This window comes from Necator americanus, chromosome I, assembly GCF_031761385.1.
Source record: "Necator americanus strain Aroian chromosome I, whole genome shotgun sequence".
NCBI classification, from domain to species: domain Eukaryota; kingdom Metazoa; phylum Nematoda; class Chromadorea; order Rhabditida; family Ancylostomatidae; genus Necator; species Necator americanus.
In genome coordinates this window covers 13,607,653-13,620,520 of record NC_087371.1, presented here as the reverse complement: position 1 = coordinate 13,620,520, position 12,868 = coordinate 13,607,653, and the positions used below count along the sequence as shown (strand labels likewise).

The window sequence follows — 12,868 nt, the reverse complement described above, 5'->3', positions numbered from 1 at the left end:
CACGTCATTTCTGTACCCGTCTGAATTCACTATCCTACCGGTGCCCAACTCAACTCAATCTCCTAGTCTTGGGGTCAGATGAAGTGGAAGGTACGTCAGTGCTCGCACGCTTCTTGACTTCCACCTTCTTCTTTTTCTTAGACTTAGAGGATTCGATGCGGCCCTCACGCTCCTCCTCCGCCTAAATTCACATACGAACCCTCTCTTAACCGAGCAAATCATGTAGCTGAACTTAGCAAGAGAAATACGAGTGACGACTCACCCTAACAGCCCATTGCCTTTCTAAGAACCTGAGTATATATGGTTTTTTATCGTTAGTAATCAATTTCTCATCGTCACGACGTGGTACGTGGTAGGCAATCTTCGCAGTCTTTGAGCCATCGTGCACCTTAACATAATTACGTCTGTATTGACAACTCTCGTACTGTTCTCCCAGAGCTGAATGAAACATGAAAAGTAGTTATATGAAACGTTGTAATCGCAATCTAAAGAAATTGAGGTACAGGTTGAGATAGGGAAACCTGGTTGACAGAGAAAGCACGTGAGCTACATTGTGCAGGTCATGACCGCTAATTCTAACAAAGTACTGCCGCCTACAAATCCCAAGACACTTCTTTTGTTCTTTCTTTGAGAAATAAGGACGACCCTTATGTAAATTCTTATGTTAAGGGTCATTTGTGGTTTCACTGACTAAATCGTTGCTGGAAACGAAAGTCAGAAGAGTTGCTAAAAACTGCTCAACAAAACTTGAATGTGAACCCTATCAGTGGTCAACCACACCCAAAAAACAAGCGAAAGAAAAAAAAAACCAAAAAAAAAAAGAGGAAATGAAAGAGTAATCAGTTGTCATATAAAGAAAACGGAACTTCCATCTTCTGAGATCAAATTTCGATGTTTGTTAGCTTCATCGAATGTTCACGGCAATGGAAAGTAATTTGTAAGCGTGCAAGCATGAGTCAGTAGCGTTCATATTTTTCTGCTAAATTACTTCCTAATCTTTTTCTTTTCTATAGAACATCATATAATCGTTAGCCATTAGTTCACAGTGAAATAACTCCGCTACATTTGCAACTGAAGGATGGCAAGTAAAAGAAAAAGGAGTCAAAATTAATGGGAAAATAACACACAGACAATGAGCAGAGACTATTTTTGTGATCTATTCGCATACCCCAGAAAAAACACAATCCGAAGACGAGATCGGAAGATGGTGAGATCAAGAGAATAACAAAAATAACTAAGAAGAGACAGAGTGAAAGGACTAAAACAGACAAATTATTTCCGATTTTCAAGAATTCGTATGATTTCATTGTGCTAGCAAAGAGCATCAAGATTTCATGTTAACCAAAAGTTCTCAAATATGAATTTAATAATGAAAATAACCGCATATCAATGTCTCAACCTCAAATTCTATCATGTAAAAAAGAATTTGAAAAAAGGGATCCTAAACCTGGCCAATAAGTCAAGAAAAGGTTCCTGTAGGCATTAAATTACTCAGATAAAGTCAAACAGAATTTCACAGCATACTTGAATCTGATTATGGCAGTTTAATCCTCAGACAGAATAAGAGAAAAATAATTCATTTGACCATTCTTTGATTACACATTTTTCGCTGTTATTGTTCCAGCAAATCAAAAATAGGCCAGTTCTCGGTTTTTCAACTGAAATAATCGAAAACTTGATTACTACATAGTGGAATCATGGTAAAGCGGTGGGAACACATAGAATACAATTTTATCTCTCAAAACATTTTCAGCTTATTAAAAAAAGAACGTGATTTCTTTCCTCATTCAAATGAAACTATCTGCATATGACCAATAACTAAAGAGTTTTGTGAAAACAAAAGTTACTCAGGCAGGGAGACCACCTAAATGATAGTTCACATTTTCTACTGAACAGCTAGTCCAAAAGTCATGAAGCAACGCAATATTTGGAACAGCAAAGTAATGACTTCAAAATACGCAGTTCAAGCCGAGAGCTTCGCGGTAGTAGAGAGGATAACCTAAGGGCACTTAAGAAAGGAATTTTAAGGGTGGAAGCCAAAATAATACTTTTTTAACTAGACGTCACGCATTTCTTCTAGCGGTTTCTGGATTTCTTAAATGAATGTTTCTTCATCACATTCTTCTAAGGTAAGCCCTAGAAGTACCCTACCCCAGCTAGTTTTCAAAGTTAGCAGTATTTACCTTATAACCTGATAGTGGCAATTTCTTGCCACTTTAAAGTTAAAACTAATTCTAGAGTTTACAAGGGACATCAGAATAGCCTTGTCCAATTATCCTTAAAGTAGTACACCGGCAATACAATATGGGAACGCACCTTCAATTCTTTGTCGGGAAGTTGAGAGAAGTGAGCTGGATTTGAACTAGGCAAATCGGTTAGAAACGACGCCATCTACAACATGAACGTGTGTTCAACGTCTACGAGTCGTATGCTCGTGAAATGATCTGAAATCGTGAAAATTTTTTCGCAGAAAAATACAACGCATCGTGTTCGTATTTATTGCTCACAGGCGATGGGTTTTGACGAGGGCGGCGAGAGAGCACGAGACGCAGGTGTCGAAGTAATCGTGACTTGAAATAAATTGCCACACTTTCGTTGGTTAGAGAGCGCGGAGGGAACGTGCGGTCCGAGAGCGCGCAAACGCAATTTCGCAGAGAGCGGAGCGGCCCGCGCTCGGCGGCGGACACGCAGACGCGGCCAGAACGCGATAAGGCCTCGGCGTGTCTTTGTTTGTGTGGCGCGCGGAAGGCCGCGGCAGGAGTCTGCGCCGAGAGTGAGCGCGTCCCGGCCCGCTCAGCACGTAGCGGCGCGTCGCGGCTGCGCGACGCCTCAGCGACGGCAATAATGAGATGCGAACAAACTACAAATCTGTTATTGAAGATAGTGACCAGCCGGAAACGCAGGAAAACCTGAAACTGCTCCAACTGCTCGGTGCCCGTGCGACTCGGAGCAACGCACGTGGATCCCCCGTACGGGCAGCGATGACCCGGTCCGGGTGGCCGATTGGGGCTTAGGCCTTCGCAGCGATCAATATGTGGGTGGGGCCAAGCGACAGCGCGCCCCCACTGTGGCCGGGGCTAGCAGCGAACCACCGCTCTCTCTCTCCCTAGCGCCCCACCCCGGAGAGAGTTTTGTCTCTCTTTTCCAAGTTATGTTTTACTCATACACATCGTCATCATCGATAGACACATCTGTGTTTCTTTTCAACACGGGACCTTCGGTTGACGTCTCTCTCGCCCAGTTTGTGTTCCGTTCCGTTTGCATGTTATCCGTACACTTATAAACGCGCTGGCCATCAGACACGCCGCAAGCGCCGATTATTCGAACAGAAAAACGACTCCCGCGCTTTCTTTCGCTTTTCTCACGCTTCATCTCCATTGCAATATTCGACTCGCTTCCTTGACTCACTAATTAGCCGCCACTTAACTCTCCCAAAAAAGCTGCACATCGCTCGGAACACCGATCTTTGACATGTGTTTAGCAAAGCGAAGTGTTCATAGTGCAATACGATTCCACTGAAACATCTGCACATATCCCGCTTTTGGTTTCTTCGGCAGGTAAACACTAATGGATGTTATATTGAATGCGGCTACAGCTGGAGGAATAACTCACCTCATTATTTTAAGCTCATTTAGTGTTTTCATTCCCTTTCTAAAGAAATTATTATTGTTTTCGTGTCCTTTGTGCTTGCATTTTTTTTTAATTTTTGCCGGAAAGCACATAGTGAAGGCGATCAGATGAAGCAGGTTCGGTTCGAAGGTGTTGTTATAACATGCTAGATGTCTCAGAACTCCTCATACACCCTATTAACGCTGAAAACATCAACCATTTAGTAAATGAGGAACTTTTCATTATACGCACATCCACCTTACAGCAGAAACTTCAGTGCAGCTTATTAGAATCGAGGATCCTATTACAGCGATCAATGTTATCTTCGTCGTAGAAATTAGCTGGATTCTTGATTAAGCTCACATTTGTTGCTTAGGGTAAAGGAATCAGCGGAAGTAGTGCATGAAGAATTTGCTAAACGATGAGTTTATTGATATGTTTGCTGCGTACAGCATCTAATCGCTCATACAAACTTCTTGGAGCGCTGATCACTGAAAAATACATCCAAGCGGATTACGGCAGATGTTTTCTTGATGAAAATAGAAGATGTCAATTCCTAGCTGAAGCTTATATACAAGATTTATATTTGTACTTATTATTTCGATGTCTGTAGCTGTAAATGCCTGCGTAAGGTGAACATCGGCCACCTTGATCAATATATCATTCCGCACACCACGGTAGCGGACCCACTAAATTACCTGAGAAATTTCTTCTCTATTTCTCCAGAATGCTCGAATGTGAACTCAGCTGAAGCGTTTCATTTCGAATTCCTAGTCAATGGATTCTGTCGTTAAAGTTGAAGGTGTGGATCACGCTCAATCGCGTTCTTATTTTTTGGAAGTAATTGAAATAATTAACTAAATCAATCGAGTCCCTAAAACCTAAGCATTGGTCTTAGAGGATCTATGACATCTAAGCTAAAGTTACGAAGAGAAAAAAAAGCTCCTGCCCCTCCCCACCTCGCCAATTATATTTTCCCCTATAGGAGTGTGCAGCTACTTTCTTGGACTAGGAAGAACGGTAAGTGCAGAGTGGCGATCCGTTCTTACAATCGTGTAATTTCTTCAATTGGTTTCTGTAAGAGTATACTGTGTGCATGCTCTACAGTTTACACCTTCTACCATCTTCGTTATTTGTTAAACTTACACATTTCTAAGAATCTTTAACTTTCTGTCTATATAAATAGTGATCTATGAACATATGTTAGTGTGGACCGCAGAGTGACGTTGAACAAAAGTGTACATATTTTATATTACAAGAAAAAATAGTACGCAAACGCACGTTTGGAAAGATGGCACGGATTTTGTAATTACACCTATTCAGAAATTACATTGGCGTTGATCCTTTTTTCTTTTCATGGTTTCGTATGTATGAGTCTAATGCGAAGACAATAGTTAGCTCAAAGTGATCTTCCTTCCTAGGAACGAAAAAAAAATCTGGTCCGTATTTACAAAGGAAAAAGAGAACATAGCCGCTTTCTTGTTGATTTTGATTTATTATGCAAAGAATCTGCGTGGCAACATTTTACAACTCGTGTGCAGACTGTTCATACGAAGAATTTCTGTGGATTCACCTTTTTCTAAACAGCGTCAACATTAAATATTGGATTTTATATGCCATCAATTTTTGGTGTTTTCTCTATTCTGCATTGTATTCATACATATTTACATACATATGCTTTTACTTTGCACTTGCGAGACCAATTTAAATACAAGAAGCTGCGAAATGATTTGCGTGCTCTAGTAATGCTCACGTACTAATGTTCCAGTTTCTCTGGTTCTCAAGCGCTTAGTTGTGTTGTTCGGAGTTCTCACGCCCTTTCGTTGTCACACATTCGAAGCGTCAATTATCTACGATTTGCAAGAGTTCTTTCAGAGTAGTGATCTTGTATGCTCTCGTATTGGAACTGTTTTTCATTATTCAACTATTAAAAAGGATATGTCCACTGGAGATGGACCACCGCCACCAGACGGATCTGGACAGGTAACGAATTAAACCGAGTGCGCATTTGTTTCATAAGTCTAATTCAGTCCTCAATGAACTTTTCTTCAGAACTTTCCTACCCCAACATTGAACAACTTGCTTAGCAATAAGTCTTCTGTTGGAGGAGATGCGGGTTTACAGCAGGTATGTATTAGTAATAGAACTCTGGTTCTTTGATTTATGTCTAGGCCACTTTAATAGGGCGTTTTCTGTATTATCGAGAGTTTATTATGATATGTTGACAGCACAACTTCTTAGCTTCTTTATTTGAATAGGAGAAAATAGCTAGCTTAGATATTTTCGAAGCATATTAGTGTGTAGTTGTACAGAAAGAAGGGAAAGCCCTAAGGTAGTAGCTCGAAAACCTACCACTTCGATTGTAGTACTACTTTTCGTTGAAGTTATGTAGTGTTTGTATTGTGGTTTGGAGATTTTTAAGAAGAGTGATTAGTGACGCACGATAGCAAAGCGTACTGCAAGGAGTGGAACAGTGAGACTGTCCTATTGAACTTGAAGTTCCATAAATTGTTTCTACTTCGTTGCGCGGAACTTGCAACGTGTTAACTATCACATTTTGTTCTCTAGAATCCCTTCACGTTGGCTCGCTTGCTGAAAAAGTGGAAATTATGTCCCGCATACCAAGGAACCAAGCAAATAGCCATAACTTTTTCACGGTTGTTAGTGAATTGGTCTCTAGAGAGGGTGACACTGGTGGGGAGACAACATGTTCCCCCTTGCTATAAAACATGTTGATAATAGTAGTTATGCTGCATGTGGTGACGAAAAAAGGTGGATGAGTCAGTTGGGGACATATGCACGTAGCAAGTTGAACTCTAATGTTGACTGATGATAATGTGTGGAAGGTGTATTAGAGGAAAAATTATTTTGAAAAAAAAGCTTGCAGCCGGATTGCAGTGGAAATTCAGCCTTTTCCGATAAAGAGATATTTTTCGTACCTTACCGACCACTTGGCAAGTATCAGTTCACATGTTGTTGTGACCGACGGTGGTTGTGTCCGAGTGTTTGTTTGCACTCTGTAGTTCGCAGGAGCGTGTGCTCTGCGAGCGTGTGCTGTTACTGAATGCTGTTATTGTCTCCTCCCGATTTCCCACGTGCAGATTATTTGTGGTCTTGTGGACATTGTTGTTGCAAAGTTACAGCCCCGTTGCAATTTTAGGGCACAAACATGCAGATCGACATAGATACACGTACAGAGAAGCACATTTGCGAGTCTCGTAAACATTAAAAACGTCGCTCATCATCGTCACAGCAGCGAAAATATCTTACTCACGTGGTCTTTGATCTATCCTCTGGGGTGTTCCGTCATCGGTGAGTGATGTCAGAGAGTCTGATGCGTCAAAATGCACAGACCGACGACTGCCCTATTCCCGTTAACCATTTGAAGAATCAGCTGCATTACATTACCAGCAGACCTGTGTAGAGAATAAATGAAATGGTCTAACAGAGATCGAAGTGGAAGCATTGCAGTGGAAGACATTTTACAACATTTTGAAGGATATCTTGTTTTTAGAAGGAAAAGAATAGAATTAGGAAGTCGAGTGACCATATTTTTATTTTAAGAGATGTGTAAAGTCCCAAATGCGAGATCCAACTAACTGCTGATCTAACTTACAGCGCGCTCATATATGCAAATGAGTAATTTCCATTTTTGTAACCTATAGCGAAACAATATGAAGAGTATGATAAAGCACTCCTCGAATACTGAACTCATCTCCGCGCTGATCCATAGGTTAGTTACTATTTTTTTCGCAGTTGTTTCTCCCCATCAGGTCTTGTATAATTAGTTGGTTACAGCTTTTAAGAACGAATCAAAACAAAGTTTGTTTGGCATACCTTAACTACGCTTCGAAAGGCTTTGAATTCTAGAGAAATACTGCTCACTTGCTTTTATCTTCTGCGTTGACACCTTTTATACAGATAATCTCACTATGAAAAAAAATGGATGTGGAAATCATCGAAGCTTGCTGCAGTATGCTCAACAGGCCAATATAAATTGAAGAAGTGGAAAAATGTGATAGTACGAAAGAACGATAAATGAGAAGTGTGTATGATAACATGAAAAGTGATGTTGCAACTGCCTCTTACCACTTTTGTTTCGTTTTGTTAATACAAGTTGAACAAGAAAAAACAACGAATGAACGTGTTTTAACACGAATTTAAAAATTTTCTTGAATAACTTTGTTGACCTTTGCCTATTAATCATAAAACTGTTTTGGTGATCTGAACAGAATCTGATGGGGAATTTTTTTTTTCAAATTTATTGTAACTTAGATCTTGCTATAACTTGCACTTTTATTGATTGTGATTCTACTCTAAGAAATTAGGCTTGAACAAATTATGTAAACTTTGAATTACATTTTTCTTCTGACTTGGATTATTTAGATTTTTGGTATGCAATTGAAAAGCGTAGTATTGCGCTAGTAAACATGCAGTACGCATGCATTCAATTTGATGTCAGTGAAGCCTGCCGAATTCCCCGTAATTGTTCTTTGACCTTGTCGCTCAATTCTTTGTATACGAAGACTAGTTTCGACTTCTTCTAGCATTCATTTATGGTGTGTAAAGTGTCACTCTTCCTAGCACCTTCTATTAGTACATATCTAGGAGAGATGTTGTGCAATATGAACTCTTCTATAACAGCGCGGTTCTCGTGTGAAGAGCATTTACTTTCGGTGTCTAACAAAACTCCACACACTAATCGAAATGTGTTATGTGTCACCGTTTTTTCCTTATGAACAGCTGTGATTTTTGGCACACACAGGAAGCTAATTGTCGACCACCGATTATCTGTGGGCCTTTGATATTTCAATGACGTCACTATACAGTCGTCGTCCGCAATAAGCGATGATGTGTCCACGCGACTTGTCGCATTTATCACTTGCTGTCATCTACGATTATACCCTACGATACATACACACACTCGCACTACGTAATTCAAGAGAATGAGTAATATCGTGGGAAAATGCGGGAAGGTTCAAGGTTCGTTTATCGGTGCCTGACGATTAAGGACGCACTCGCGTTAATAAAAAGCGTCTTTTTAAAGTTTCCGAATTCCTAGCAGTGTCGCTCAATGATCATATATGAAGTGAGAGTGCTCGACAGTTTGTGGGAAAAGAGACGGCTCTATGGCCTTGACATTGCATCGCATCGCAATATGGGATTTTTTTCATTGATACCGGTAATTCTGGACACTTTTCCGCTCATATGTTCAACTTGATAGCATGCACATTGTTCAAAATACACTCTTTTTTAACTTGAAATGTGCTAGAGAGTTTCAAAGAGAAAGATAGAACTTTTTTTTGAGTTTTTTTCCCGCGAAATAGATAGAGAAGGATGGTTAGCGAATGACGTTTTTAAAATCTGTTGTGTGACTTCGGAATATTTAAGCATTTAGATGGAATTGGACAAAGACTGACTGCAAATTTCCCCTCATTTCAAGAACTTGGCACTGTAAATTCGTTTTTTTTTCTGTGATTTTAGTGGGCGCAGTAGAAGTCACACAAATGGAGACAGATACATTTGATACAAATCTTTTTTTAAAAGACCAAAGAATTGATTGAATTCAGAGAAGAGGAGGAGAGTGCATCATAAGTAAAATCTATTGTCTTGAGCCCCACAAATTTTTCAAATGTTTTAGACATGAGTGCATTGAACGCGGAAATATTTATAATACGCATGTGCTTCGAAGATGTAGGCGGTGCAAGACATAAGGTGATGATGGATTACGCCATCAAATTGTCGACAACTCATCATTTGACGGGTATTTTAGCCATGCAACTGGTTAGAGTATGTGTCGTATTGGCGCATTCCATGTCACGTTCACATGGACCACCCGAAGAAAACTGTGATCAGTGATTGCACGAGACATGCGAACGGGTGTTTATGTACGTAGTCTGGTGTGGTCCACGATCTGTTGTCTCTTTGTCTCTCGTTTCTCTCACTGCCTTACTTCGTCGTCTAGTGAAATGACGTGATTAAATTGCGCACCGGGGAATCCCTCTCTGGTCGCCTTGGCTCGGAGCATTCGGCAGCAATGCGATCTCATCATCCGCGTATAGTTTTCGCTTTGTTGCGTCATAATTCCTAGAGGCTCGGCGTGGTTCATTGCAAACAGTAGCATTAATACTCCATCCTTTGGCTAAGAAAAGTTCATTTATTTGTTTTATGGTTTTTCAAAGTTTTCCCATCGATTTTTTATTGTCGTGCGTGCAAGAATGAGAACATTTTTTATTGTTTTTGATAGTTAAATCAACTGTGAGGGTGGGTCAAACTAGTTGAAAGGAACTGCTCGAGCTGCTTAATAACACAAATGCATTGAATTGGTGCATCGGTGTCGTTTTCTGCACCGTATAATCTCACATTTTACTACAGATACATTTTCGCCTAGAATGTGCATCTGTGTTCTCACAAAACAAAATTGCTGTTCAGAAAAGTTTCAAATTTCTTCTTTTGCAAAGCTGGCTACAGGCAAATAGTTATTGTTTGTTCCTCTGAGGACTATTAACTTTATCTTTATAGAAGAAATTGGCAAGGTTACACATTGAAACGAGGTTATCTTCTGAGTAGCCTTGTTATTTTGTGTTTTCTTTTGCTGATCCCTAGTATTTTATCATTTCCTTACTTATACCTAGTAATTCCAGAATGTAGAGGTCATTGAAAGACTTGTAACAATTAACACTGAAAAGTAATTTTTTTAATTAAGAGATTTACCCTTCGCAAAACTGTTGATTGAGTTCGTTAGTTAACCTCTGGAATATTTTCTTACTCGTTTCTTCAAATCTAGTAACATACAGAGACTTCTCCAATATCCGTCGGAATTTTTTTACGAGCTTTTCCCGCTATCTAAGCATGGGAGCTCGTCGTAGGAACAAGCTATCAGCAAGTGTTTGAAGAGTGCTAGCGTTCGTTGGTGCCTGCAACACACACACAGTCGCGTCACATCACAAAGCGCATGTGCACTTGGATGGCGCGGGCACGCAAAAGTGCAAGTTTTTTTTTTGCAACTTCGTCAGTCTTTGCGTGTGTACACGAAAGCACTCAAAATCATTACGGAATTGTCTGTTCGCTGTGCGTGTGGTGCACTGGCATACCCACTCCGTAGCAGGAAACGTGTTTTACAAAGTGCTGTCATCTTTCTTCTCACACACCGCACCGCGCTACACTGAAGGCTTTCCCAGCTTGCACGTTGCCGAAGGTGGCGGTGAAGGCAACGTATCTCGTTCGTTGTAGGAGAACGTGAATACGTGAGGTATGCGCCGTCCTGTAGGCGCACTTTTATCGCCGCGCATCCGTGACAGGTTGTGCAGTGTGCGTGTGGCGGAGGGAGTGAGCAGCAGCTGCCCGCGCGAAATACCGCGTGCCAAGCCAGAGAATCCAGACAACAGTGGAGCGCGAATTGCGCGGCAATCGATGGTGGCCGGGACGGCTGCGAGCGAATGCAAATAACTGTTTCCTGCGTGTCTGACGTATTTGCGAGGCCTCGTACGTATGTCTGGTGCACACTCTTTCGTCGATACCGCGTCCGTCTGACACCGCCTGTGTATGCGATTGAAAGGGGTTGAAAGAATGGGAAGCGGGCCGGCCGTGAGACTGCGTTGACGATACACCACAACTAGCATAGAGGGCGCAGACCGGGGACCGAATAAGTGAACTGACGTCTGATGGGCATATATCGGTGCTGAGCCTGGGCTCCGTCCGAGAAACAACACCGGCGATTTATGATTCGCGTCAATGTGTGTGCTAAATGCGAATGAAGCGCCGATTGCACAAGGAACAAAACAAGAGTGCGAGTGTCGTAGGAGAGTCGAACGTGGGAAATAAAATTCGTCTGGCATCGACTAACGTTGTGCTGTCTATTTGGTTCCACTGCTTAGTAATGTCTACTCGTAAGCACATTTACTGACTCTCTACAGCGCTTCTCTTCGAGAACACCATCTCTAAAATAGTATTGGGAGGCGAAGATTCGGAAGCAGCACTTCTTTCATCTCATCCAAGGGTTCCTAATCCCTTCTATTCTTCAAGTTATATTCCTAACATAAAGTTCTCCATGATTCTTGGATTTTCCAGTGTGCATTTTTTGCGTGGTTTCAGGCTAGTCTGGTCACTATCGAGTTGTCCTGTACTACTTTTTGGCACGTAGTATGGCAATGACTGTACCTCGATATCCTGCTTGTTCAACTTTTCAAAGGTTTTTCTCGAAAAATCCTCATTGACAAAGCGTCTTCTTTCTTGCCAAACGCACATGTGCAATGTATAAACTATGCCAAATTACAGCACCACTTCCTTGGTGCGTAGCTCGAAATGCGTCGTAACTGAGTTTAAAGAGCCGGCGCTTGCTATTCCATAGCCTTTTCAATTTTCGAAAGATTTTTCCTCCTAAATCACGAGAGCTAAGGAGCTGTCGTTTTCTTGCTTGATAGGCAAAATGTATCGCTTCCCCAACGGATGAAAGGTGCGGTAAACTGCAATAGCACTTGCTTATCGAATTATTCTTTAATCTTTCTAGGCATTAATCACCGTTATGATTATGTTACACTTAAATACTACCTTTCATGTTGCCAGCCACGGGAATACTGAACATTCTTGTTTTATTAAGGTTTTCGAAGGTATGCTGTAATTCATCTCTGAATAATAAGGAGCTCTAAGTTTTTTTTTGGAAGATACGACCATTTGCATACAACTCGTACTTCTATGTGTCCAGCATTTTGGTAGATCCTTTTTACCGTCAAACGTCGTTTATATTCACTATGACGCACTCGAACATTGGTGAAGTGCGATTGCCAGTTTGTTCCAAAGATAAATTGTCAGTGTGATTCCGAATCTGCCAGACATGCAATTGATCCTTAGACTTTACCTCACCTCAGCGACAATACATGCAAAAAGGGTGTGGCTCGCAAATTGACTCAACGATTTTTCGTTTTTCCTCAGGCAAACTTTAAAGACCAGTAAGACGTGTTTTACGCGTTTGTCACTGTGTCTATTAATGGGTGTGTGTGCGCATAGTTTGTGTGCGATGACGACGAACCGCCCCATTTTCGACCGGCCAACCACCAACACGAGAGATGATTGTGTTTGTGTGTGAACGGGCGGATAGCGTGGGAAACAGCGGGCGGCAAGGTGAGAAGACAATTCCCTGACATGACGTCATTCGTCGGCGCTGGTCGCTCGTTGTAGGCTGGCGGCGTGTATGTGTATGCGTTATGCATCGTCGCCGCGCTGATGTTGTTTGCCTACTACGCACGCGACAACGCCAAGT

General features: G+C 41.4%; 3 protein-coding genes across 4 annotated transcripts in view; 1 reads left to right on the top strand and 2 right to left on the bottom strand.

The window, feature by feature from the left end:
* Positions 1-49: 49 nt before the first annotated feature.
* RB195_005428 (uncharacterized protein) lies at positions 50-2,391 on the bottom strand (the record flags this gene model as incomplete). Its single annotated transcript, XM_013436829.2, has 3 exons — positions 50-181; positions 263-388; positions 2,317-2,391. The coding sequence occupies 3 exons, from the start codon at positions 2,389-2,391 to the stop codon at positions 50-52; spliced, it is 333 nt and encodes a 110-aa protein (XP_013292283.2).
* A 19-nt stretch (positions 2,392-2,410) lies between these two features.
* RB195_005427 (uncharacterized protein) lies at positions 2,411-3,264 on the bottom strand (the record flags this gene model as incomplete). Its single annotated transcript, XM_064177917.1, has 3 exons — positions 2,411-2,444; positions 2,508-2,570; positions 3,161-3,264. 3 exons carry the CDS (start codon positions 3,262-3,264, stop codon positions 2,411-2,413), a joined length of 201 nt encoding a protein of 66 aa, XP_064035015.1.
* The window catches only part of RB195_005426 (uncharacterized protein), a gene marked incomplete at both ends in the record, with an annotated part of 32,240 nt that continues 21,884 nt past the window's right edge, over positions 2,513-12,868 (top strand). The window contains 3 exons of one of the 2 annotated variants that reach the window (XM_064177915.1): positions 2,513-2,560; positions 5,485-5,592; positions 5,662-5,736. In XM_064177915.1, coding sequence (XP_064035013.1) covers positions 2,513-2,560; positions 5,485-5,592; positions 5,662-5,736 — 231 coding nt within the window. Of the gene's footprint in view, positions 2,561-5,484; positions 5,593-5,661; positions 5,737-12,868 lie in introns of those variants that run through there. The other variant, XM_064177916.1, reaches the window with a different exon arrangement.